Source organism: Paroedura picta, chromosome 1 (genome assembly GCF_049243985.1).
Source record: "Paroedura picta isolate Pp20150507F chromosome 1, Ppicta_v3.0, whole genome shotgun sequence".
Lineage (NCBI taxonomy): Eukaryota > Metazoa > Chordata > Lepidosauria > Squamata > Gekkonidae > Paroedura > Paroedura picta.
In genome coordinates, this window is record NC_135369.1 from 143,522,773 (window position 1) to 143,548,705 (window position 25,933).

Below are 25,933 nucleotides of genomic sequence, written 5' to 3' on the forward strand. Positions count from 1 at the left end.
CCTCTTTTAACCTGTGCTGCAGTTACCGAGACTCAAATACCATTGGTCCATTTTCTGGAACACGGAGTGTTTCACTTCTTTAACACTTGATATAATTATCAGGAATTGACAGAAAACATGATACACGAATGCTTTTCATAGTACAGAAGTGAAACGAAAAATAAAACAAGGTGCCTTAAACCTGCTCAGTTGTTTGGCCTCATTAACTCAGAAATTAACTGAGTTCAGTGGGATTTACTCCCAAGTATAAGAATTCAGTTAAAGAATCCTAGTGAAGGGATATCCCAGGTCCTTCATTTGAATCCAGCCCTAATTGTACTGCGGGGCTAAACATTCATTTGAACCCCACTGCATATAGTGTTACTGTTGCTTTTTCTAAACCTCCTCACACCCATGTGTACATACCGTTTTATATTTGACATCAGACTTCAATACAGCAATAATCCACTTGTGGATATATTGAAAACTGGGGTGGGGATTACAATTGGATTCAGTTGCAAGGTTCAGCAATCCTTATGCAAATGAGGTCCTACCATTATTTAATAGGTTTGGGCGATCTAGTTGGTGGCCTTTTGGGGGGGAAAGTCAATATTCCCTGTAATGAAACTGAATCTGTATGAATCTTGCTGCTATTTGCTGGATTCATGGCTCTAAAACATTGCCCTCAGTGCAGATTATCAACCCAGCTATAGGTCTCCCAGCTTGTGCAATGGTCAGGAGAGGCTGCTTCTAATCTGGAGAACTGGGTTTGATTCCCCACTTCTGCACATCTGCAGCCAGCTGGGTGACCTCAGGGCTTTCTCAGCCTACCTACCTCACAGGGTGCCTGCTGTGGAGAGAGGAAAGGTAGGTGATAGTAAGCCATTTTGAAACTCCTTTGGATAGTAAAAAAAGGGGTGCAAAAAACCATCTCTTCTTCTCAGGATGGAAATAAGAAGAGGACGGAGGGGTTAATGGGTCATATATTTATTACATTTGCAAGTCAAATACCAGGAAAATAAGAACAATTACTCTACTGAAGTCATTGGTCCAGTAAGTAATATGCAGTGTTAAAAATGCAGGTCCTAAAATGGTTTCAGGGACACAATGAATGTCCTCACTTTTGAAATGTTTTTTAAACCCCAGACAAAAACAATTCTCTTTACTCAGTCCTGAAAGAGAACAATTATCCCACGGCTTTGATTGTTCTTTGGCTCGTCTTTGGCAAAGAGCAATTGTATGACTGCTTGCTGTTTCATGGTCCCTGCTAACTTTTTTATGCTGGGGGGATACTGGTTTTTATTCGGTGCACTTCTTATGTGGTTTTATACCCCTGGTAATGATTTTTGCATGGTGTTTTTATGGTTATAAACACAAATTCAGGTATCATTTTTCCTTCACAGAAATCATTTTTGCCATACAGTACTGCTCATTGATAATTGCACAGAGTTCAGTGAGGCTTGAACACAAGTTAATGTGGACAGGAAAGCAACCTGAGAAGTTTTCAGAAAATTTAAGATTTCAGAATACTGGAAAACTGGACCCATTTAGCTCTCTTTCATCATCATCATCATCTAACTTTATTCCACTCTTCCAATAAGTATGGCACACATGGATCTCTCTTCATCTCTATTTATTCATACAACTTCCTTTTGAGGAAGGCTAGCTGAGAGTGTGTGATTGGTCCGGGGACCCCCAGCAAGCTTCCGTGGTAATGACCTGAACTTGACAAGATGTTGGGGCATGAGTCAAGTTGGGTTTCTCTAAATCTGAACAGTACATTTTGAGCAGATAAAAGGAAGTACTTCTTCACCCAAAGAGTAATTACCATGTGGAATTAACTGTCAAAGGCAATGGTGGCAGCTACAAGCATAGATAGCTTCAAGAGGGGATTGGATAAATATAGGGAGCTGAGGCCCATGAGTGGCTATTAGCCACAAGGTATAGATGGAACTTTATGTCTGGAGCAGTGATGCTCTGTAGTCTTGGTGCTTGGTGGGCAGCAGTTGGAATGCTTCTGGAGTTCTGGCCCTGCTGGTGGACCTCCTGATGGTATCTGGTTTGCGGTCACTGTATGACACAGATAGTTGGACTGTGAAACCTGTAGGGGAACACTTCAGCCTTCTAGGACATTCAATAAGGGACCTCAAAATAGATGTTTTATTGCAAAGGAACTTCAAGAACAAACTAGAAAGGGAGACTGCAGAAATGCAAGTTATTGCAACAGTCAAAACAATGGAATACCCCAGACTCAACAAGGACATATGTTTTTTATCTCACTACGTATCCTAATCTCATTCACCTCTTATATCCACATTCCTTCCAATCCCCTCTTTTTATTTTATTTGGGACAATATGACTGTAATGTGATATAAGTAGTATGCAATGTAATTCAGAATCTAACTTTCTGGTCTCATGACAAAATAACAAACTGAGCACCTTGTCACTTGGTGTAGTGGTTAGGAGTGCGGATTTCTAATCTGGCGAGCCGGGTTTGAATCTGCGCTCCCCCACATGCAGCTAGCTGGGGGACCTTGGCCTCGCCACAGCACTGATAAAGCTGTTCTGACTGAGCAGTGATATCAGGGCTCTCTTAGCCTCACCCACCTCACAGGGTGTCTGTTGTGGGGAGAGGAAAGGGAAGGCGACTGCAAGCCGCTTTGAGTCTCCTTCGGGTATAGAAAAGTGGCATATAAGAACCAACTCTTCTTCTTCTTCTTCTTCGAATGCTTGCATGCTTGGGTGGAGACGGATGGAGCAAGCAACTAGTCTCTTTTAAGTATTTATTTTTACAACTGGGAAAATGTCTTCCATTAATTATTAACTGTGACATTTTTATTTCTCCAATGTTTTTTATGAACTACAACTGAACTCAAAAGGACTGATTAGCTGTTTTAGCAAAGAATCACCATGCTGCATAATTTGGATATTATGACACAGTTTACTAATTTGCCACTAATTTACTTTTGACTTAAATCGGTACTCTTATGATCTTGTTAGACTCGAGAAGTGGGCTAAACTGAATAAAATGAAGTTCAATAGGGACAAATGTAAAGTTCTGCATTTAGGTAAGAAAAAACAAATACACCAGTATCAGATGGGGGAGTCTCGGCAGTAATATGTGCGAAAATGATCTAGGAGTCTTAGTAGACCATACATTGAACATGAGTCAACAGTGTGACTTGGTGGCTAAAAAGGCAAATGGAATTTTGGGCTGTATCAAAAGTAGTATCAAACGTAGATTACGGGAGTTGATTGTACTGGTTCACTCTGCTCTGGTTCCACCTCACTTGGAGTACTGTGTTCAGTTTTGGGCACCACAGTTGAAGAGTGATGTAATCAAACTGGAGCGTGTCCAGAGGAAGGTAACAAAAATGGTGAGGGGTTTGAAGACCAAGATGTATGAAGAAATGTTGGGGGAGGTTGGTCTGTTTAACCTGGAACGGAGATGACTGAGAGAGGATTTGATAACCATCTTCAAGCATTTAAAAGGCTGCCATAGCGAGGACGGAGCAGAATTGTTCTCTCTTGCCCTGGAGAGATGGACCAGAACCAATGGAATGAAATTAACTCAAACAAAATTCTGTCTAAACATCCGGAAGTTCCTGATAGAACGGTTTCTCAGTGGAACAGGCTTCCTCAGGAAGTGGTGGGTTCTCCATCTTTGGACATTTTTAAACAAAGGCTGGATAGCCATCTGATGGAAAGACTGATTCTGTAAAGCTTAAAGGGGTGTCAGGTTACAATGGATGAGTGATAGAGTTGTGAGTGTCCTGCATAGTGCAAGTGGTTGGATTAGATGACCCATGAGGTCCCTTCCAAATCTATTATTCTATTATTTTGTGATCCTTGTTCCATTTTGTCTGAGGAAGAGTGCATGCAATTGAAAACTCATACTTTGAATACATTTTTGTTGGTCTTAAAGGTGCTATTGGATTCAATTTTTGTGTTTTGCTACTTCAACCCAGCTACCCACTTGAATCTAGAATATGACTCAATTCACCATCTTGTCTGTTAAAATGTCTTTCAGAAGATGGCATTTTGCAAAATACTGGACCTGAAATATCTCTTTTCTAACACCCTTGTATCTTGTGCTATAATTTTCATATCCTCAAAAATAAACTCTCTGAGGAATCATACATTTCAAATAATGTATTTGTGATATTAATATAGACACATCTAAATATGTTACAAATTAAGTCAGTTCACTTGATTTATCTTTGCCGTTTTATCCTTATCATTAAGGGGGGGGGGAGTGCGGAGTTCAAGATCACGTTTCCTTCTGGAGTGATACAGGCTGTTCTTGATCTTTTGGCCTCTCTTTTGCACGTGTTTGCAGGCATTCTCTATCTCTAAACATAGCTTAAGAAATTATAAATGCTAAATACACAGAAATTTTCAGGAGCAGTTGCAGTTAGCAAATAAGCTGTTTTCTTGGTGCCATAGTTTTAGAGGCAGACATAGAAGTATTATCGGGTGATATGATCATATATGGTCATGTCTACCTGCCTCCCCCCAAATGGACAATAATTGTCCTGGAGATTATATGGAGGGATCATAGTCGTACAAATACTTACCGGGTGAAGCTTGTTGCACCATGGTAGCAATTAGAGTCTAGAGCAGGGGTAGTCAAACTGCGGCCCTCCAGATGTCCATGGACTGCAATTCCCATGAGCCCCTGCCAGCAGTCGCTGGCAGGGGCTCATGGGAATTGTAGTCCATGGACATCTGGAGGGCCGCAGTTTGACTACCCCTGCTCTAGAGAGTTAAGTACTCTATTTTTAACTTAACTGCATGAGAGGGGGGCACTGAGTGGCATAGGCCTGCCCCAGACCTTTTCCTGGCCCAGGCCCATTATGCACGGCCGCCGAAACGGCGATTTCGGGTCACATGGAAAATGCGGAGGGGGAAGACGCGATGCACACTGGTTATGCATGGGGCGGGGCTCGGCGGCGGCAAAACCCAGAGTAACCGATTATGCACGCGGCGATCCGGGCGCCGCTTCTGGTTGCGCCCCGGTCACCTGGAAGCTGCGCTTTCTTCCGCGTTTCACTGACGCGGCTTTTTCGGCGGCATGCACCGAAGCTGCGGCCGGTTACAGTCGGCTCCGTGCGTTATCGGTGATTTTAGTCGCCACCATTCCACCCCGAATGTGCGCTAAAACCCCCGTGCATAATGGGTCCCAGTGAAGTAGACCGCTGGGCCGTTTTGGTGTTGGGGGGAGGGGTGACAGATCTACACAGGCCTGCTCAAGCCTTGTTTCTGGCATTTGGGGGGCGGGAGAGGGGGGAAGACAGAGTGGCATAGGCCTGCTCCAGCCCTGTTTCTGCAGGCCCCCACTGCAGGCTCCCTTAGATGAAGAGCAAACCACCCCACAGTGCAGGTATGGTTTTATCATCTGAAAATATTTATGTGCTGTCACTTCCTATGCTATGAAAGCACCCTGTTGAAGTAGTCACATCCGGTTGGAGTGACTAGATCAGGGATCCCCAAAATTTTGGCACATGAGGGCCATAATAGTGTGCCCAGTACCTAAAGAGGGCAACATCTTAAACCAAAATGTAACAAAAATATTAACATACTTGTTTAGATCAAAAGTAAACATTCAAAGGTAAATGAAGAAATGTTTACTTGAATGCAATCCATTTTGGAACAATATTTTATTGTGGAAAACTTTCATTTAGCTATACATGCTTACCTAGTCAGTGTGATTTTTGTGATTGTTTTTTGTTAGCCAAGACATTGATGTTCAAGTCAAGGTTTGTGACAAACACTCTTAAAATGTCACGTAAATGTTCACGTAAATGTAAGCCTTGACCTACATTTTGATTTCACAATTTTCATAATCGAAAAGGTTTATTCACATATGTGTGTGGTGTCAAAGACCGTAAACCTGCCTGCAGAAAATTTATTTAGGTTGATAAATATATCAGGTAGACCAGAATGGAAATCTAACAGACTATTTTCTTTGTAAATGTTTCTGAGATGATCACTGGCTTGCAAATCAATTAGTTCAGTCTGAAAAAAGTTACTTGCATCTTCTGGTGCAACTTCAAATGGATTCAGAAACATTCTTATTTCCTTTCCAAGCTGATGGCAATCAATGAATCTGTTTTGAAATTTCACCTGCAATAGGTTCAGTGCTTTGACGTGTCTTTCAACATTGAATTGTAAATAGCCATCCTTCTTAAATTGTAGTCCATTGTAGCATAAGAAGTTTGAAAAGTTACCTTCACATCACAAAAATGTTTAGTTTTGCTCGCCACACACAAGCTTTTCTTTCATCTGCAACCTTAAATTTAATGTGTTCAGATGGTCTGTGATATCCATTGAGAAAACCAAATCAAAAATCCATTCAAGGTCAGAAAGTGCTTCTTGGCCTTTTCCTTTCTCCTTAAGAAACACATAATTTCATGATGAAGACTGAAAAAAATGTTTCAGGACTTTGCCCCTGCTAAGCCACCTGACTTCTCTATGGTACAAAACATCCTCATATACTGCATTTATCTCTGAGAGAAAAATCTGAAACTGACAATGAAAAAGGCCATGATGCCTGATGTAATTAATGCTGGATACAACAATATGCATCACGCTTTCCCACTGAAGAATCTTACTACACAAGGCTTGCTAATGGATGATGCTGTGAAATTACATGGGAAGTGTGCAGTTTAATTTCAATGTCTCTTCATTGATTTTTGCAACTACACCAGTTTTACTTCTAACCATATTTCTTTCACCATCAGTTGTGATGCTTTTCAATTTATCCCAACTCTGAACAAGATTTTCTGCTTATTCATACATCTTCAAGAATATGTTGTGGTGTATGTATGTATGTATGTATTTATATTTCTACTAGTAATCAAGCCCGCTGTATGATTAATACAGCGGGCGCTAGGAACTTACTGTGGGTGGGGGCTCCGTTGGGCAGCGGGGCCTCCCCCGGGCGGCGGGCTTGCGGCGGCGGTCTGAGGCGGGGGGGCTGCCCCGAGCGGCGGTCTCTGTTCGGCGGCATCCTGATGAGGCGGGGGCTGCCCTGGGCAATGACATGTGACTTCCTGGAGCCTGGCAGGAAGATGTGGCCTGCTGACAGCACTTCCAGGTTTTTTTCAAAGCCTGAAGAATATTTCAGGGGGGTTTCAATGGTAAAAAGATTGAGAAAGCTGCTCTAACCACTATATAGCAATGGATCATATACTCAGACAGACACACACACATCACACATAGGCCTCAAGAAATGTTATTTCTGGGAGCTCCTTTTGCCACATCAACTTGTAAGCTCCAAGGTCAGTACTAGAGCCATACATTCAGCTAAGTCACATTTTTATTTCCAATGAGAAGGAAGTGGGTACATCCACTCTAGGAGATCTGAGATTCTCTGTTACTTTGTAGCTTTGTGTAGAATTCTAGGTCATTCCCAAATGATGACTGTTAGCTCGATGACAAAGTTCTCTCATTCAGAGTTTCATTTTATTCTCAAAAGGGTCATGCCACCCAGCACAGATCTAACATGTCACTGCCACTTAGCATTGTGCTTCTTATGACCTTTCCCTTGAGAGCCACTAAGCAGAAGTGCATTTGCTGTGAGTAAGGGGAAGAAAATCTTTAGTCCTTCTCCTTCATTTTCCTTTACTTTCTTGTGCTTTCTCCCAATCTTGGAGGTCAAGACAATCTTTGGAGGGTTATTTTTAGCTCAGGAAAGGCATGAACACCACTGTGTACCCAGGTAGCACCCAGTCAGGCCTTTAAAGTTTGCAGCTCATTCTTAACTGGCTATTTGGATGAAAGTTTGGACTTCTTATGACTGTAGTCCAAAAGACTGCCCACTCTCTAGGCTCCTGCTGATGGTGCTGATGGTGGTAGAAGAAGCACTAGGAGCTCTGGTCCCTGAGCATATGTGAATAGGCATCACTTCAAAGAGAAGCAATAGTCTGCAGTTACCAAAACAATGTGTAAATATTTGTAGAGGTGGACATCCAAGTTACACCTTGGCTTTCATTGTTGTTGCCATAGACAAGTGTGCCTAGAATGTCTGGTGATGACTTCTTTCCCTTGCCTTTTGTTCTGCTGCCTTTGCATTCCTAGGGGGAGAGTTCAGTGAGAGGTGGAAAGTCATTTTAGAAAGTGAACCAAGACTGAGTGAGGACGTGGACCTTCTTTGGATATGTTTAAGATTAATATGCCGAAAGCCACATAATTTTAACAGCATTTGTTACTTGTGTTTTTCTTATGCATACTTCATAACTACAGCAGTGTTATCAGAGCAGGTCAAAATCATTCTTTTGTTATTTTGATATGCACACCAAGTATACACACTATTTAGCTGAGCACAAAAGTAGCCAATCCATGTATAAAAGTAGTCAGCTTGAGGAATAATCATGTTATCTGAAAATGGGTTGGAGACTGCCTAAACCTTTCCTAAACATGAGGCTGTTAAAGATGCTTGGATATCACCTGAGATATCCTCACCTGTTTTCCCTACTCAATTTTTGTTTATTTCTAAATGGTTCTTGCAATGACAGAGGTCCCTTCTGTAAAAGAGTCATTTACAACATTTGATTCATCAAAATGAAGAGAGATTAAAAGCCAGATATTAGGGACCCCCCTCTCTTTTTCTTTTTTGAGGACCAGGCAAAACCGCAAAAACCCTTTGCAAATCAATTGGCAGGCTCCCACTTATGGCTAGTGGGCTGCCTTTAGACTCCCTCAAACAACATGTCATGGGTGAAAATAGAATCACTCATATGTATTTTCAAAGGGGCAGGTTGTTTCATTGGCCCAAATCGAACATATTTCATTGCTACTAATAAATACTATTACATGGCTTTTGTTTTTGAAAGATATGCATTTGTACCAGTGGTATTCTTTCCACTAAAGTTAATTGCCCAAACAGCCCCCACTGCAGACCTCTATATGTTGTACTAATTTAATCTGCAGCAGCTGGTCCTAACCAATTTCCAAAATAAAATGCAATAATAAGAGTTGGTTTTTATAACCCCCCCCCCTTTTCACTATCAAAAGAAGCCTTAAAACGGCTTACAATAGCCTCCCCTTCCTCTCCTCACAACAGGCACCCTGTGAGGTAGGTGGGGCTGAAGGAGCTCTGCTAGAACTATAACTGGACCAAGGCCACCCAACTGGTTGTATGTGGAGGACTGGCAAATCAACCCCAGTTCTACAGATTAGAGGACACCACTTTTAACCACTACACCACACTGGCTCTATAAGGAAATAACAGTTCCCTTTAAAAAGAACACCTTTGTAATGTACATTTGCACACTGGTTCTTGGTATACTTATTTAAGAATAACTTCCACTAGCACAGAAATATTTTCTTTCTGAATAGGTATGGTCTCTCACATAAACTGATTATGGCCATGGGTTATGACAGGGCCATTGATCTTATTGAGACAAGGGCCATAGAAGGAGAGAGGCAACATGACCTTAATAAAATCCAAGATCCTCCTTTTAGGGAAGATTATTAATTAGGAACATCTTTATGCCATACCTAAATAATGTTGCAAATTCTACATAGATCTTTTATCCTGCTTCATTACAATGCCCTCCCCTCCACATATCTGAGTGGGAAATTTAATGGACTCCCAGTCAAGGAATGGTTTCATATCTGCAATGAGGGTCAAATTGAGACATTGAGACAAATTGAGCATGTCTTATTTTAGTGCAAATTATACAATCACATTCCTACAGGAGTATTACTATCAATGCTTATGGAATTCTCTGTGACCTGAGAAATCAACACCTGCAACTATTTGCTCATCTAGCTTGTAGAGTAAGAAAGAATTGAGTTGACAATATATAGTCACTTTAAGTATACTGGTAGGTTTGTAGATAGTTCATTACCATTCATTTAATTTAGGTTAGCCTTTTATGACGTCTTCTTCGCTTTGTATTTAGTTCATATACTTTTTAAGTTATTATTGCTGTTATGTCTTATTTGTTACTTTTATACTTTATCAGTCTATGACTGTGAATAAAGTGATTGATTGAAAAGGTGTATGCATATGTGAAGGGAAGCAAGACTGGCATTTGGGGACTAGATGCATGTGTAGGCACTAGAGTTTAAGATGCATTCCCTTCCTTTTCAGAGGTGTACCCTATGATCTAAGCATGTCTACTGAAGTCTCACAGAAGTCAGAGGCTCTTACGCCATAGTAGCATGGGCTAGCCAAAAATCCAAGAGAGTGAGCTAAAACCTGGTGAATTGCGGAGCACTTATGTGCATATTAATGTTTTGAAAAGGCAAAGCAGGGACCATATTATGTCAAGGGCATGTACCAGGGAAAGGGCAACCAGGGATTATACTAGGATTATACTGGAAGCATGCACATTGACCTTGGAGGGCCATACATTTTTGTGTTTTTTCCTTTAAGCTATTAATGCTGCATAGCTGTATGAGGGTGCTAAAAGGGAAATCAGCAAGGAAGGGAGAAAACTGGGATGATAAAGAATGTAGACACTCCTTTAGGTATGAGAAAAGCTGACCAATATAATAAAGATCCCACTTATAATTTTGACAGCAGTCTATACGTACTGTGAGATACAAAAGGAAGCACAGGTCCCTCAAAGCCACAAGAAAATATACCTTTCAGCAGTCTGTGTAGACATGGCTTAAGTTGTTAGCAATAGCTCAGTCCAAGAACATTCTGTTGCCAGCACTTTGCAATGAGAAGTGACACTCAGGATATATAAAATACAGTCCCTTCATTACTGCATAATGGGTTTGATCCAACGAGGTTTTTCATTAAATCTCACCTAATTCCACTCATTATCAGTGCGAACAAAGGTCACAAGAAACTGAATCAAAGGAACTGAACATTTTTTGTTCTTTTTTCATAGTAATTTTTTATTTTAAAAGAGAAAGATATAATAGAAATATAGGGGGAATACAGAAAAGGGGGGTTACACATAAGGATTCCTATTAATATTAAAAATGTCTATATAGTACACAATGTATGGAGCAAGCAAGTTTTCCACAACATCCTCCTCCTCCTCCTAATCTTTACAATGATCCTTACTTTGGTTCAGCACTTTGTGAACTTCACTCACACCGATAAGGAACTGCACTTCTGAGTAGCAGAACAAGTTTCCGCTCCTTCACACCAGCTGCACAAGCAACTGAAGAAAATGTGTATACATCCATTATTTGGGGCTTCACTTTTTTGTCAGTAGCTACCATTCTTTTTTGATGAGCCTCTTGTGGCACAGAGTGGTAAGGCAGCCGACATGCTGTCTGAAGCTCTGACCATGAGGCTGGGAGTTTGATCCCAGCAGCCGGCTCAAGGTTGACTCAGCCTTCTATCCTTCCGAGGTCCATAAAATGAGTACCCAGCTTGCTGGGGGGTAAAATGGTAATGACTGGGGAAGGGAATGGCAAACCACCCTGTATTGAGTCTGCCAAGAAAATGTTAGAGGGCATCAGTGATCAGACATGACTCGGTGCTTGCACCTTTACCTTTATCTTATCGTTCTTTACAAACATTCTCCACAGAAATATTTCTTGAGACTAGTCAGTATGTTTTGAATTTTTCATATTTTAAATCCATTTCAGGACTCTCATATAACCTGCCAGGTCTTAAAAAGATACTTTATATTGATATAGTTATACTTTAAGTGTGTGTTAATAAGATTTTGACCACTGAAGAAGGATTTCAGGGTCAAAATGCATTGAGTTATTTGGTTACCATACATGTGTAACTACTGTGATTCTTTTGAGCTGGATGTGCAACTTTATCTTGTTGTTGTAACTTGTAGTTTTTAATGAGATCTTTGTATGTTGTTTTAAATCCTATAATTATGCACACTGTGTAATAAATAATTGCATTTCATTTTTTCATTTGCTTAACCTTTGGCTTCCTGTTTTGATTTTAAGGTTGGTTTACCCTCCCCTTTGTTTTTTCTCAAAGCTTATTTCCATATAGCTTGTACAAACGTAGAATCAGTATACAGAAAACCAATCAAAGCCTGGAAGTCCTGATCCTGTTTAAATTACTTCTTTAAATGACTTTTGTGCCAAATCTAAAATTCAAACCCTATGTTAGAGATACTACGGATTTTTTTAAATTTTTAAATAGTATTCAGTTGGTGACAAGAGACTTTTTAGTAATACTGGATGTTATCGCTCTCTATACAAACACAGAGTAAAGTGCTAGAGCTAATTGAATATATACTACATCATTCTTTTGTCATATAGCTGAGTTGCAACTTGGGGATGAGGAGGAATTCAATTTCAGACTAAATTTTATTGGCAAATCTCAGTCACAGCAATGGTAAGGTGACCAGATTTTATATTGGTAGAGTGGGACACCATTGACCGGGGGGGGTTCTTGATTAAAAGTTTGGTCTATATGGAGCAACAAAAAGTTTCATAGAATGCATAGAACGCAAAAATAGTATTGTAATACATATTGTTTACTTTCAACATAACTACAATTTGCCAGGTACCCACAGATGTCACTCCAAAAGTGGCACAATCTGGTCACCTTAAGCAATGGGACACAAATTTGCCTCTGAACTTTCTTGTTTGTTTATGGATATACTGGAAGAGAGATATATTCTCCAGGGTAACAACATGGATAAGGAGTATATTATCATATATACTTAATTTGGATGATATCCTTATAATATGGAAGGGATCAAAAGAATTGCTTTTGCAGTTCGGACAATTTGTCAATACCATCCATGACAGTATAAAATACAAAATAGCTTTTGATAAGTCCAAGATCAAGTTCTTGGTGGAGAAGTTAGAAGGGTAGAGTTGATATCAACAGCAATCTATACAAAAAACAAACTGATTCCAATTCTTTTTATCCATCTCATTTGAAAAAGAATTTACCCTATGCACAGATGCTAAGATTTAGACAGAACTGAGGTGATAATTTGGGTTTCCGCACAACTAAGTGAGAGAGGTTATTCTTCAAGAATTTTAAAACAAGCTTTTTAAAAATTAGAAATATCAATAGGGTGATGTTACACCTAAAATAAGAACCAACAAATGGATAGGATGGTTATCATATTGATTTATGATACTTATAAATGTATTTGAGGCATTTGGCAAAAATACTCACTTTTACTATTTGATATTCCCAAATGTAAATCATATCTTAGGTTCTCTTACAAATATTCAAAGATTTTTTTTACATGTTAGTACCTAGTGAAGTGGAGAAGAATACCTTTGATAACCTCTTTCAGATGGAACCATTCCATACAATAACTACCCATTTGAGAGGTACAATATTTACAACTGCTTGGTATAGTAGTTAAGAACAGCATCTAATCTGGAGAACGAATGGGATTTTCCACTCCTCCACATGTAGCAAGCTGAGTGATCTTGGGCCAGTCACAGTTCTGTCAGAGCTCTCTCAGCCTTACCAACTTCACAGGATGTCTGTTGTGGGGAGAAGAAAGGAAGGCAATTGTAAGCTGCTTTGAGTTTCCTTTGGGTAGTAAAAAGTGATACACAAAAAACAGTTCTTCTACATTTCAGGATTCACTGAACAATAGGAGTTACTGTATTCAAAAATTCAACTGTAATTCCAAAAAGAACATTATATGTTGTGAAATGCCCCTGCATTATCATATATGTGGTGATTATACAAACATAAATCTTGTATTAATCTGTGGAGACTGCCAGTGCGATTGATGAAATATTTAAGGACATCTGAAGTTGCTTACTATTGAAGATTGCCCTTGAATCAAGATTACATCAAGTGTTATCATGAAGGGAAGCATACTGGATATTCATTCTAAGGACTGTAAGATTCTGCGGTTTGAATGAGGATTTAAACTGAACTTTCCCATTAGCTTTTTTGTATCTTGGAACTGCAGACCTACTTTTCCTTTAAGAGACTTTGGAGCCCTTCACACAACTTTAAATATTTGAAAGGTTGTCATTTGGAGGAAGGCAGGATGCTGTTCCCATTGGCTGCAGAGGAGAGGACACGCAGTAATGGGTTTAAACTACAAGTACAACGATATAGGCTAGATATCAGGAAAAATAATTTCACAGTCAGAGTAGTTCAGCAGTGGAATAGGCTGCCTAAGGAGGTGGTGAGCTCCCCCTCACTGGCAGTCTTCAAGCAAAGGTTGGATACACACTTTTCTTGGATGCTTTAGGATGCTTTGGGCTGATCCTGCGTTGAGCAGGGGGTTGGACTAGATGGCCTGTATGGCCCCTTCCAACTCTATGATTCTGTGATTAGCCTACAGATGTTTGCAATTGCCCTTAAGCAGTAAATCTTCCTGTATGGGGGAAGAATGTTTCCAGTTGGCCTTGAATATTATTTGTCCAATTATTGCCTTGAATATTATTCTGTCCAATTTCGATCTGATAATGTATGATATTTTGGGAGGGATACAGATTTCATCATCTATGTACTAATAGCACAGTTGCTCAAATCTGAGGATTTGAACTCCAGTGACTGGAGCTGTGAACAGGCAAGATAGATTTTTTTTCCTAAAACCTAAAAAGGGCCCCAAGTTTGCAAAAGAATGTGAATTAAAAAATACATTTGGGATTTAAAAAAAACAAATGGTAAAAGGAGTGTTTGCAGTTTTAAGCAATGGATTCCCTCAATGCCTGTTAGGCAGCCACAGTATTCCAGGCTGGGTCTCTGTGAGTAAACAAAGCAAGGGGAGATGGTCCTCTCAAGACCTATTTTTCAGCCTTTAAGGGAGGGTCCGTTGGAGACAAGCCTAACTAAACTGCCAGTTCCAAGTTGGGAAATTTCTAGAGATTTTCTGGTGGTCTGGGTAAGGGGGAGGGGGAGAAGCCTAAGATGAATATTATGCCATACAGTCCACCCTCCAAAGCAGTCATTACCTCTAAGAGGTCAGATCTTTGTTATCTGGAGTTCAGTTTTTTGGTTCCCACTGCTGAGAAAGATGGGGCATAAATGAAATCTGAAGACAGAGCAACAGATAAAAAGTACGAGAATGCAAAATATTAACTTTTCTCCAGCCCTGGAAGAGCGGAGATCAGAGTTTCAGCCAACTTTGCCACGCTGTTTTGATCTCCCTATTTTGCGCTACATAAACTTTTATCTTTGCTTAATCCACTACTTATTTTGGATTATTGTAACATTTGCTATTTTGGATTTGGTGCATTAGCACCAAACAGCAGCAACATGGGATAAATAACCTGCCATTTGGTAGGAATGCCTCAGGTTTATCTTCCATGAATCTGGCTAATCTACGTTTAAAAATACAGACCAGTTATTCCCCCTGATATGTGCTTTCATATTAAAATTTAAATGTTAAAAATGACATTTTGGAATGTCATGTAATATTAATCATGATGTTATCTGCCCTGAGTCTGGCGAGAGAGGGCGGAATAAAAGTTTTAATTAACTAATTAATTAATTAATATTTCCGCTAAGATGAAAGACGACGACATCGTCAAGGCGTTGCTTACTCACACCCCTCCCCCACACGCTGTGTAGCCTTCACGTCCTGCTGACTCGGCACGGTGAGTGTTGGCGGGGAAGGCGGTTGAGCTTCAGTTGAGGCAAATCAATAAGACAGAGCGGCCATTTCAACGCAGGGCAAGGCACCTTCCGACCTACGCCGAGGAAACCGGCAGCCATTCCTGATGAGGGCAACGTTGCGTCAAGGCCCTGGGAAAGACTGGAGCGCGGCTCCCCTGTTTTCTGTGGGCAAGCGCGTGCGATTGCGAGCGATCCCCATGTGATCATCCTGTGGCTCTTCAACAAACAACAGCGGCAGCCTTTGAGGAGGAGCAGCCGCCTACTGCAGCTCTTCCTGCCTTCTGCAGTGAGCGTCGTCACAACTTTCAGTTCTTTTGTGGGGGGGATTGAGAGCTGCCGGGGAGGGAACAACCACCTGTGAGTAAGCGCGACCTCTGAGAAGACGGCTTGTAAGACAGGCTGCCGGTGACTGAATGAATTGACGAGAGACTTCCTCTTCTTTTCGCACAGCCGCTGCAGCTTTCCGCTCTTGTGTACTTGTCTGTTGTTGGCGGCCGAGGGTGGTGGTTCATTTTTAGTTTTCACACCCTTTTATATCCCAGCTTTGTCACTTCTCAGAAGAAGACCAAAGCGTGGACAGGGAAGACGTAACGATGCGCAGATCGCCCAGCTGATTCCAGCGTTGTGCGTGTTAGTGTGAAAAGACTATGGGATCATGTCAAGCGTCAGGAAGCTGCTGTTTACCATCGTTTTATTCCCATGCCTGTATTTCTCAAGTGGTCTCCTGTAGCATCGGGTCGTGTTAAAAGCTTATCGAGAGATCGACACACTAGGGACATTTCCCCTATATCCCACGCCATCCCTTAATTCTGCCTTAACTGCCTCAAAAATCGTGCTTTCATTGTGCCAAGGTTTTAACTTTGTTAAAATAACAGTGCAGCGGTGCCCCAGAATGTTAAAAACTTGACTTCGCCTCATATCTCACCCATAAATATGGTTATCTTTTCATCCAAAGCTACCAGTAATTCCATGCCTTTCACATACATAACGTCACGTTTTCATATTCATGATTCCTCCATTCATGGCCTTCAAATAAATCAACAGATACTGCCTACAGTATCTACTTGTATTGGCATAGCCCCATGAATGTCTGATCCTCAGTTATAAAAACAGTTCTTTCCCCTTAATAAATTACATTTGTTTTGTTATAGAACACATAGTAGACAGTTAAGGAACCTTTGTGTCAAGGAAATACACCTGAAACTAATGACTGATCTTTATTTGGTAATATTAGAGGGATTTAAAATAAAAGTGTTAATCTATGATGTTGCCAGTCTCTGCCTTTACAGGCAATTTTTTTTCTGAACTTTAGTTTCAAAGGTCAAGATATTTTTCAGACAACAACAACTTTTCCTCCTCCCTGAGAGACACTCTGGTGCAATTAATGAACTTTAATCCCTTTTTACAGTTGTTTTTCTCATGATATATCTTGGGAGTGTGTTCCATGACACAGACTGGCATCAGAGGCTGTATTTGTGAGTTGGTCATCAGTGTGCCAAGCCACTCTTTCCTGTGTCTATCCATGCCTAAGTGTTTCTGTAAAAATATTCAATAACAACATTGGAGCTTAGTGAATTATTATTGTAAGGATCAGTTGCATTGCTGAAAATTGTGAAAAACTGCCTACTGATTTAGGAGAAGTAACATACTTCTCCTATGCTCGGGAAGTGTCCATATAGTATGCTTGTTTTCTCCATATTGTAGTGCACAAAGGTGCAGTGGGATTGCTCAAACCATGTGAGATTAATAAGTGCAGAATTTACATAATTGTGCATGGATTGGTAATATGGGGATTTTCCATGCTGCTCTTGTCTTGGCCCCACCATTATCTGATGATGTTCAGACTCTCAGAACCTTTGCAAAGGTGAAGGGCTGGTTAGAATGGTCTACCCAAGTAGGCTGATGCATCTGGATGGTTTCCTGAAATATTGTGGGTATTTTCATGGTTGGATGCTCCTGTCACAGTCCTGGTCGATAAGTGGAATATGGAGATGACCAGGGCTTTGGACATGATCGCACTGGAGTGTTCTCTGCCATCCTGCAGAGGCCAGGATGCTCCTTGGTTTACAGAAAAGTGATGTAGTAATTGGACAGATGGGTTAGAGTCCAAGTGGGGAAAAATTCAAAGTGAATGTGGTCACATGGCCTACTCTGTTGTGGGGATGGTGGCAAAGTGAGCTGACTTCATGACCACCATTGTATCCATGCAGTGCTGACGAGCAGAGCTTTACTGAGTGGTGAAGGGACACTTACCTCAGAGTAGCTAGTGTGGCGTAGTGGTGAAGAGCGGTGGATTCTAATCTGGAAAACTGGGTTTGATTCCCTACTCCTCTGCATGGGTGACCTTGGGTTAATCACAGTTCTCTTAAGGCTGTTCTCACAGAGCAGTTCTGTTAGAGCTATCTCAGCCCTACCTACCTCACAGGATGTCTGTTGTTGGGAGAGGAAAAGAAAAGTGTTTGTAAGCTGTTTTAGGATTCCTACAGGTAGTGAAAAGTAGAGGTATATTTTAAAAGCTCTTCTTCTCTTCTGAACACATACAGGCCTGATGTGTTGTTTTTGCTACGCATGTTTCAGATGAAGTGTTGCATCTGTTGTGACAGTTTCCACATTTCGTGCAGTGTAAGACTCAAGATACCATGATGTGCAGGCTGGTCCTTTCAGTTGGTGAGACCTGATGAAATGAACAAGCAGCTCAGATGGGTGGGGACTACCACATTTAAACTCGGCTCTTGTCCTTCTTAGCTGTTGGTATTGAGCCATCCAGGTTGATCCAGGTTGATCAGATGGGTCTGGGAGGTAATAAATGCTTCTCTACAGAAGTTTGTAGTTCTGAATGCCTTGAACGAAACAGTTGTACAATTCCTCCTGAAGAAGGCATACTTGGACCCCACTGGCTTGAAGAACTACTGTCTGGTAGTCATCATCCCATTTGGGGGCAAAATGTTTGAGTAGGTGGTAGCCACACAGCTTCAGGAAGTCTTCATAGAATCATGGAGTTGGAAGGGACCTCCAGGGTCATCTAGTCTAACCCCCTGTACAATGCAGAAAACTCACAACTACTTACCCACCCACAGTGACTCTAATTCCATCCCCAGATGATGCCCCTCCCCCAATCAGAATCCCTGGCCAGTCTGGCCTGGAGGAAATTTGCCTCCTGACCCCAAAGTGGGCTTTTCCCTTGGTATGCAGGAAAGGGCCACAACAGCCAAGCATTGGCACAACAGTTCTTGCCCACTCACTCACAATCTGCCTCAGTTTATAGAATCATTCTTGGGGGAGATGGATTATATATCTAAGACCTAGTGTTGCCAACCTCCAGATGGTGGCTGGCGATCTTCTGGGATTACATTTGATCTCCTGGCAGAGCCCCCCCCCCCGGGTCCAACGGAAGGGTAGGCTGCGTGTCGGCTTACCTTGCGTGTAGGGTGGTTCCTGGACGGATCCCCTCTGCCTCGTCAAGGGGCTGGCTCGGGCAGCTGGCGAGCTTCTTCAGTGGCCGGTGCGTCAGTGACGTGGCAGGGCTGTCTCTTAGGTGGGGCCAAAGGCTCCTGGCTCTGGGGTGCCTCCAAGCATGGGGGCGGCTCTCTAGGGGCGCGATTCCCCCCCTGGGTGCCGCCTCCACTCCATGCCACCTCCACCAGGCTGCTCATGGTGGGCGGCTGGCTGTGGATTCACAATTGCCATCAGATGAGCCACATTTACATCAGTCTCTGGTGTGAGGCCTGTGTCTTATTGAGGCTTAGCAATTCTTATGGCAGATGGTGTTTCAAAGTGGAAACCAACTACCAGTCAGAGGTGGGTGAGAGAGCCCTGATATCACTGCTTGGTCAGAACAGTTTTATCAGTGCCGTGGAGAGCCCAGGGTCACCCAGCTGGCTGCATGTGGGGGGAGGGCAGAATCGAACCCGGCATGCCAGATTAGAAGTCCGCACTCCTGTCCAGTACACCAAATTGTCTCTCACAGTGTGAGTAAATGTAATCAACTGATGAGCCATTCAGACATGCAGCCATTCAGTAAACAATGCAATAGGATTAGGGCTGTAAAACTAGCCAGAAGTCCAAAAGCAGAATGGAAACAAAACATAAATATCAATGTGACACATTAAATGATGCAAAATTCCATTGTAGGATCCTAGATTCAACAAACCATACACAGTAGTATGGACTGCATGTGCTAATAATTTATCCAAGAAACTTTGTGAATAATTTAGTACAATGTATGTCTATTGCCTGCCTAGAAAAGCCCTTTTAAATGATTCAGTTTTGCATAGTTGGCAGAAAGCCAGGAGAGTAGAAGCCTCCCCAAACTCCTCAGGCAGGCTGTTCCACAAGGTGGGGGCCACAACAGACAAAAGCAGCATATAAATGTCCAAATACATAAATAAACTAGTGCTATACAGGTACTTAAGGGAAATACATAAAATATGGAGTCAACACCATCTCTTTCAAATATGCACTTGTCTACAATGTCTACAATTGTTTGGGGACATGCCCAACACCTCCTTCGTGTTTTATAAGGAGATAATTAGGATAGTACTACTATGTAAATCATTCACTCAAATTAATTGATTGAGAACTTTTTGATCAATTATAATGACCCGATTAATCAGGCAGCAAATTTTTAGAAATCACAGTTAATTATTTCAAATACAGTTTCTTATAATAGTGACAGTTATACAGTTTCCTATAATAAGTTTCTTATACAGTTTCTTATAAGAGCCTCTTGAGGCGCAGAGTGGTAAGGCAGCAGACATGCAGTCTGAAAGCTCTGGCCGTAAGGCTGGGAGTTCAATCTGGCTCAAGGTTGACTCAGCCTTCCATCCTTCCGAGGTCGGTAAAATGAATACCCAGCTTGGGGGGTAAACGGTAATGACTGGGGAAGGCACTGGCAAACCACCCCGTATTGAGTCTGCCATGAAAACGCTAGAGGGCGTCACCCCAAGGGTCAGACATGACCCGGTGCTTGCACAGGGGATACCTTTACCTTTACCTTTATAATAGTAACTGGTGGCAGGAAACATCTTCTAATAGGTACTGTTGTTCTTTCTTACAGTGGAAAAGAACTCCTTTCCCAAGATGATGTCTCCTAGGTTATCTATGTGTGTTATCAAAAAGAAAAAAAAAGAAAGAAAAGGAAAATGCTTTTGACCTTCAGGATTAATTATATTCATACACAATTAGGGTGGAGCCTGGAAATCTTTCCAGATTACAGAGAGCATTTTCCCTTAAGGTTGCCAGGTCCCTCCTTGCAACTGATGGAAGATGGGGCGCGTTTCTAGGTGAAAGATGAAGGCTCAGGCTGCCTTGCCAGCATCACACAGGAAGTGATGTTATCATGCCAGTGACATCTAGGTGATGCTCTGATATTTGGGTTCTTAGAGTTTTTGGCCATATACCAAAGTATCATCCAGATGCCACTCGTGTGGTTATGTCATTTTCTGGATGACACTTCCTCTTTCTCCTGGGAAGTCATTCCATTGTCCAGCAGCAGGTGACCCCTGCAGCAAACAGCTGCATTTGAAAGTGAACTCTAGTGTGAACATTTATTATTGTTATTCTATTCTATTGTAGTCTATTACAGTCTGGCCCCTGTCCCTCTCTGTACTGCATCCCGATAACTCTGGGAAATTCCCAGTTTACAGCTGTCATCCCTAAAATATATGTAGCCCTAAATGACTGACTGATTCAAATTCTCGTGACTAAGATAAAGGCCACAGTCCCTTCCATACTAACTTGGGACTAAAGCCCACTGAATGAAGCGGGACTGATTTCTGAGTAAACCTGTATAGGATTGCATTGTAAACCTGCCACTGTATGTATACTCATGTAAAAGTGAGCTCTCTAAACACAATGGGACTTCTGATAAATGCTAACCGGATTGGATTGCATGATTTATGTAATAGAGTGACAACCTTAATACTGATACTGCCCTGAGTAAGAATTATTGAGGGAATATATAGGAAGTGCTTTGATCATTCAGAAACATTCATATTATTATTAAGCCTTCATTCCATGAAATATTAATTGACAGTTGTTTCTTAATCAATATTAAAAGTCCATTTGAACTTAACAGGAATAAGACTGGTCTTTGAACCTTCCATCTGGAAGAAAATCCTAGATAATGAATTCTAAAAGCTCTAAAAATGTCAACATTGTGCAACTCTGACAGCTTTTCTAGGGTCTGGAGATGACCAGTGAGAGATACATAGCTCCTTTGTGAATTGTTCCTAACCATTATGTCATCTGATTTCAGCATTAATGATGAAATGTGAAATTAAGCAAAGGATCACAATAAGTTTTAATTGTTGAGTAACAAACCTCTGTTTCTAACCAGGAAAGGATCTGTCAACATGAAGCCTGTTATTGTAGTTCATGGAGGAGCTGGCCGCATCTTTAAAGAACGGGAAGAAGGAAGCCGTTCCGGTGTAAGGAAAGCAGCTTTGAAAGGTTACAGTATCCTTAAAGGAGGAGGGAATGCATTAGATGCAGTTGAAGAAGCTGTAGCAGTAATGGAAGATGATCCACATTTTAATGCAGGTAATAGCTATGTGCTTTCCATTTCAAGAGAGTGAAATTGCAACCGCACCATTTATATTTAGAGAGAGAGAGTGAGTGAGTGAGCAGCCAACTTTGTTGTACTGGCTCTGCTCCTCTGTCTTGTAATAGCAGCCAAACAGGCAGAGATTTAGTAAGGGAAACTTTGCTCCCATCACTTTATCTTCCATGATGCAAAAGAGCAGTGCCATCTACCTTCCTGCAAGTCTGGCTGCTGTTAAGGCAGAGGAATCAGATCATTAAAAAAAAGTTGGCAACTCTAAGGGGCTTTCCGCACCGGGATCCTTGTAGCTAATTGTTTGCTGAACGAAAAATCGCCATTTAAAATAGTGGAATTCGTCATTATGCATACCTGACTTTGTAGTGGAATCAGTTGCATTTCCATCGTTTCCCACAAGCTTCCGGTCTCAGCAAAAATCGCTAGAAAGGAAGCGCTATTGCTGAGCTCGTCCCGCCCCTGGCCGTCAAGCAGCCAATGGGCAGCCGTTAGCATGCTCCCAAACAGCCCCTTTCCCTTTAAGGAAGGTTTAAAAAAAAAAAAACACCCATTGCAATGAATATGTGTGGATTCGTTGCAACGGAGAGACCCATCCAGCTGGCAGGTGTGTTTGAGCTGTCGTTTCATCGTTGCCACGCTCCCCCCGAGTGAAAAAAAAAATCCCCCCCCTCACGGGCCCGATTTTCGGCCGAAAACAGTGTAAAAAATAAAGGGAAAATATATCAGCAAACGGGCTTCTCTGTTGTTTGTGCTTAGTGACTAAACAGCTCTGGGGAGGGACTGAAGCCGGGGAAGCCTCTAAACAGAGGCTCGCTGGTGGGTTGAACTCCGCTCACTCGGAGAAAAAAAATGGCGATCACTTCGCCGGAAGATCAGAGGAGAGAGCCAGGGGGAGGGACTTTGTAGAAACCACAACAATGGTAACGCACAGAACTTTCCCGCTAGTGTTGCAGATTGGTTGCAGGAGTGTAGCGCTTTCCGGAGGGTGAATCCACTTTTGGGGATTTCCCTGAAAGCGCTACAAGGAAGCGCTTTTTGCGGATCGGTTTCAGGTGTGTGGCAGATTGTCAACAACGTTGTGCATAATGGCAAAACTGTAGTGATTTCAATTGGCAACCATTGTGCGATTTTGAAGGAGTGCGGAAAGCCCCTAAGAATAGTATTTCAGGCAGTGTACACAAAGACAAGTTAATCCACCCAAGTCCTGTTACAAGTGAGCTGTGAAAAAAAGGCTCAGTGCCATTTGGGGGTCTTCTAGACAGCTATGAATACTAGCCAGCTTTGAGATGATGCTTATCATAGCTGGCCATAACTATGGCAATTGATACATGCTATCCAGGCTTACCCCAGGAAAAAAGACACACACTCTTTTAAGTTTATCCTCCTTCATCTGGTATAAAGGAACTGTGCCTTCCCAGCTGAAAATACTCTTTCTCACCTTTTGAGTTTCAACTCTGTATGCATGAAATTTGGTAAAGGCTAGGAAACATTTTAAAGTCGTTAACTCTAACACGATCAAATAAAGCATCCATGCATAGCACTCTTGCAGGAGACCTCTTGTATTCTCCGGCAAACATTTACAAATATTGTTTTGAGAGAACAACAGAAAATTGACTCCTTCTCTGCTGGTAGAGGTCTGTGGCAAGTACTGTCTTGTATTTTTTCCCGTTCTGCAGTGGTACAATGCTACTGGCCTGAACTAGGCAACAGCCTGGTTAAAGGATTTTCAAATAATTCCAGAGGAAGCTGTATTTATCTAGGAGAGAAGCCTTTCTTTGATATCCATTTCTGTTCTCCTGCCTGTCAGCCTTACTGGAGAGGGCATCGTAGAATCATGGAGATGGACACACAGGAGGAACAGAACCATTGAGGGTTGGTAATTTACCCACAGTAAAGTGATTGGGAGGCAAATAAGTCAGCACTTTGCTTTCCAGAGCAATTAACTTAAGGTGGAAGTCAAAGAATCCCCAACCCCAAGGAAATTAAACTGGCCCAGCCAGGTGGAAGGCTCTGCCAAGCAAGAGCAGAGCCCTGCATGACCTTAAAAAGTTCCATAGGGCTTGCAAGGCAGAACTGTTCTGCCAGACCTCAAAATCCGCTGACCTCCCTATCAGAATCCACCAAACTAAACTCCAATCAAAGGGTTATATTGTACTAACCCTGCCCTTCCTCTTTTCTATATGATAGAGAGGACTTGGGCAATTTGGTTTCAGTTCTTTTGCTTGTAATGTTTTAAAACCTAATCTAACAAGCTTCTATTTTTGTATTTTGCAATTTTATATATGTATGTGTATATATGTATATTTTATTGACTGTTGTAATCTGCCCTGAATTATTGGAGTGGGGACGGAAAATAAATGCAAATAAAGAACATTTATTCATCTTCTAGCCAATGGCCTTGTGCTGTTTTAAGGACGCTGCTCTGTATTTCAGTGGGATCAGGATGGTCTCGGTTGGGGGTGTGGTGCTGCTATTAAACCAGCACAAATCCATCCTCACCTTTCTGACGTGAGATAATCAGAATTATCAGTTGATGATGGCTTAATCACTTAGCAAGACTATAAAATGTAGGATTTGTGTAGGGCTTTCTTTTTACAAGAACCCTCAATTCTAAAATTAGCATACCTTTCTCTGAGAATTCTTCCTCCTTGTTCAGGTGATGCTCTATTTTGGTTCCTTGTTAGTAATGCATTTCGCACATCCAGGGATGGTGATGCTTGGGAAAAATAGCAAGTCCTGCAGTTGTGATAAGTAAAAGGCCAGCTTGCTGAAAGTTTGGGTACCCTAGGGCAGTGGTCCCCAACCTTTTTATCACCGGGGACCACTCAACGCTTGACAATTTTACTGAGGCCCACTGCCCTAATGCTCTCTGACTCTGGTCACTATGGTAATGTTTAAACATCCCTTCAAAATAAGATACAGACACGCCACAACAATGAACATAAGGAACATTTTATTTTCATGGAAATTTTAACTCATGACAATGACAAATCAATGGGAACCCTGAGCTTGTTTCTCTGCAACGAGATAGTCCCATCTGGGAGTGATGGGAGACAATGACACCCGAATTGTGTTGTAAAGGGCCGGGGAGGATAAAGTAAAGGGCCGGGGGGGGGGGAGGAGTCCTACGCGGCCTACCTCCAATTAGTCGATGGACCACATGTGGTCCACGGCCCACAGGTTGGGGATCGCTACCCTAGGATACCCAAGCATCTAATTCTGCAGTCATACGCATCCATATAATACGGAGACTCTGAGTGTACAGAGACTTTGAGTGTAAATTAGCTGTGTAAAAAAAAAAAAAAAAGGAATCTTACTGGGGGTTCCTGTTTGATATCCACCATGTGCCGTTTATCTTCATAAATGATGAAGCAGGCTGTGCATAATGTTGCAGGGGAAAAAATGGGAACCTTAGGAACTGACAAGTTGCAGGGAAGAAAGAATAGCAAATAGGTTGAGCTGGTCAGGTGGTTGTTGAGCGGGTGCCAAAAAGATGATACCCTGTTGCATTGACCTTAGGAAGCTGCTGTTGAACTACAGGGTGCCTTTCCCTCAAAGGCAAAATAGGAAACAGACATTCTAATGGCGATCCATGAAGTTGCTCACCATGATTTAGTATTATGATTTTACACTGAGAACTCAGATATAAAGAAAACAAAAACACTGAAGATTCAAATGTTTCTGCAGTTATATGGCTTCATTACAAGTATATTTCCTGTGTGACACTGAATGTTGTGGAGTTTTATCACTTTTCAGGGGAGAATCTCTTGTGACTACATAACTCTGCATTACTGTAATCTTATAACTGGTTTTTCAGTGTCCAATCCAGTGCATGGTTAAGAATCTAGTATCCTTTCTTTTGCTTAAATTAAGTCCCTAGCCTTCATTCAGTGTTGTGG

General features: G+C 41.7%; 1 protein-coding gene across 2 annotated transcripts in view; it reads left to right on the top strand.

Annotated features, from left to right (window-relative positions):
• The first annotated feature begins 15,640 nt into the window (after nt 1-15,640).
• Nucleotides 15,641-25,933, top strand: part of ASRGL1 (asparaginase and isoaspartyl peptidase 1) — a 40,895-nt gene continuing 30,602 nt past the window's right edge. Inside the window, exons 1-2 of one of the 2 annotated variants that reach the window (XM_077307263.1) lie at nt 15,641-15,764; nt 21,816-22,018. In XM_077307263.1, the coding sequence (XP_077163378.1) occupies nt 21,832-22,018 (187 nt within the window). In that variant the 5' untranslated portion in view covers nt 15,641-15,764; nt 21,816-21,831. Of the gene's footprint in view, nt 15,836-21,815; nt 22,019-25,933 lie in introns of both variants that reach the window. The other variant, XM_077307255.1, reaches the window with a different exon arrangement.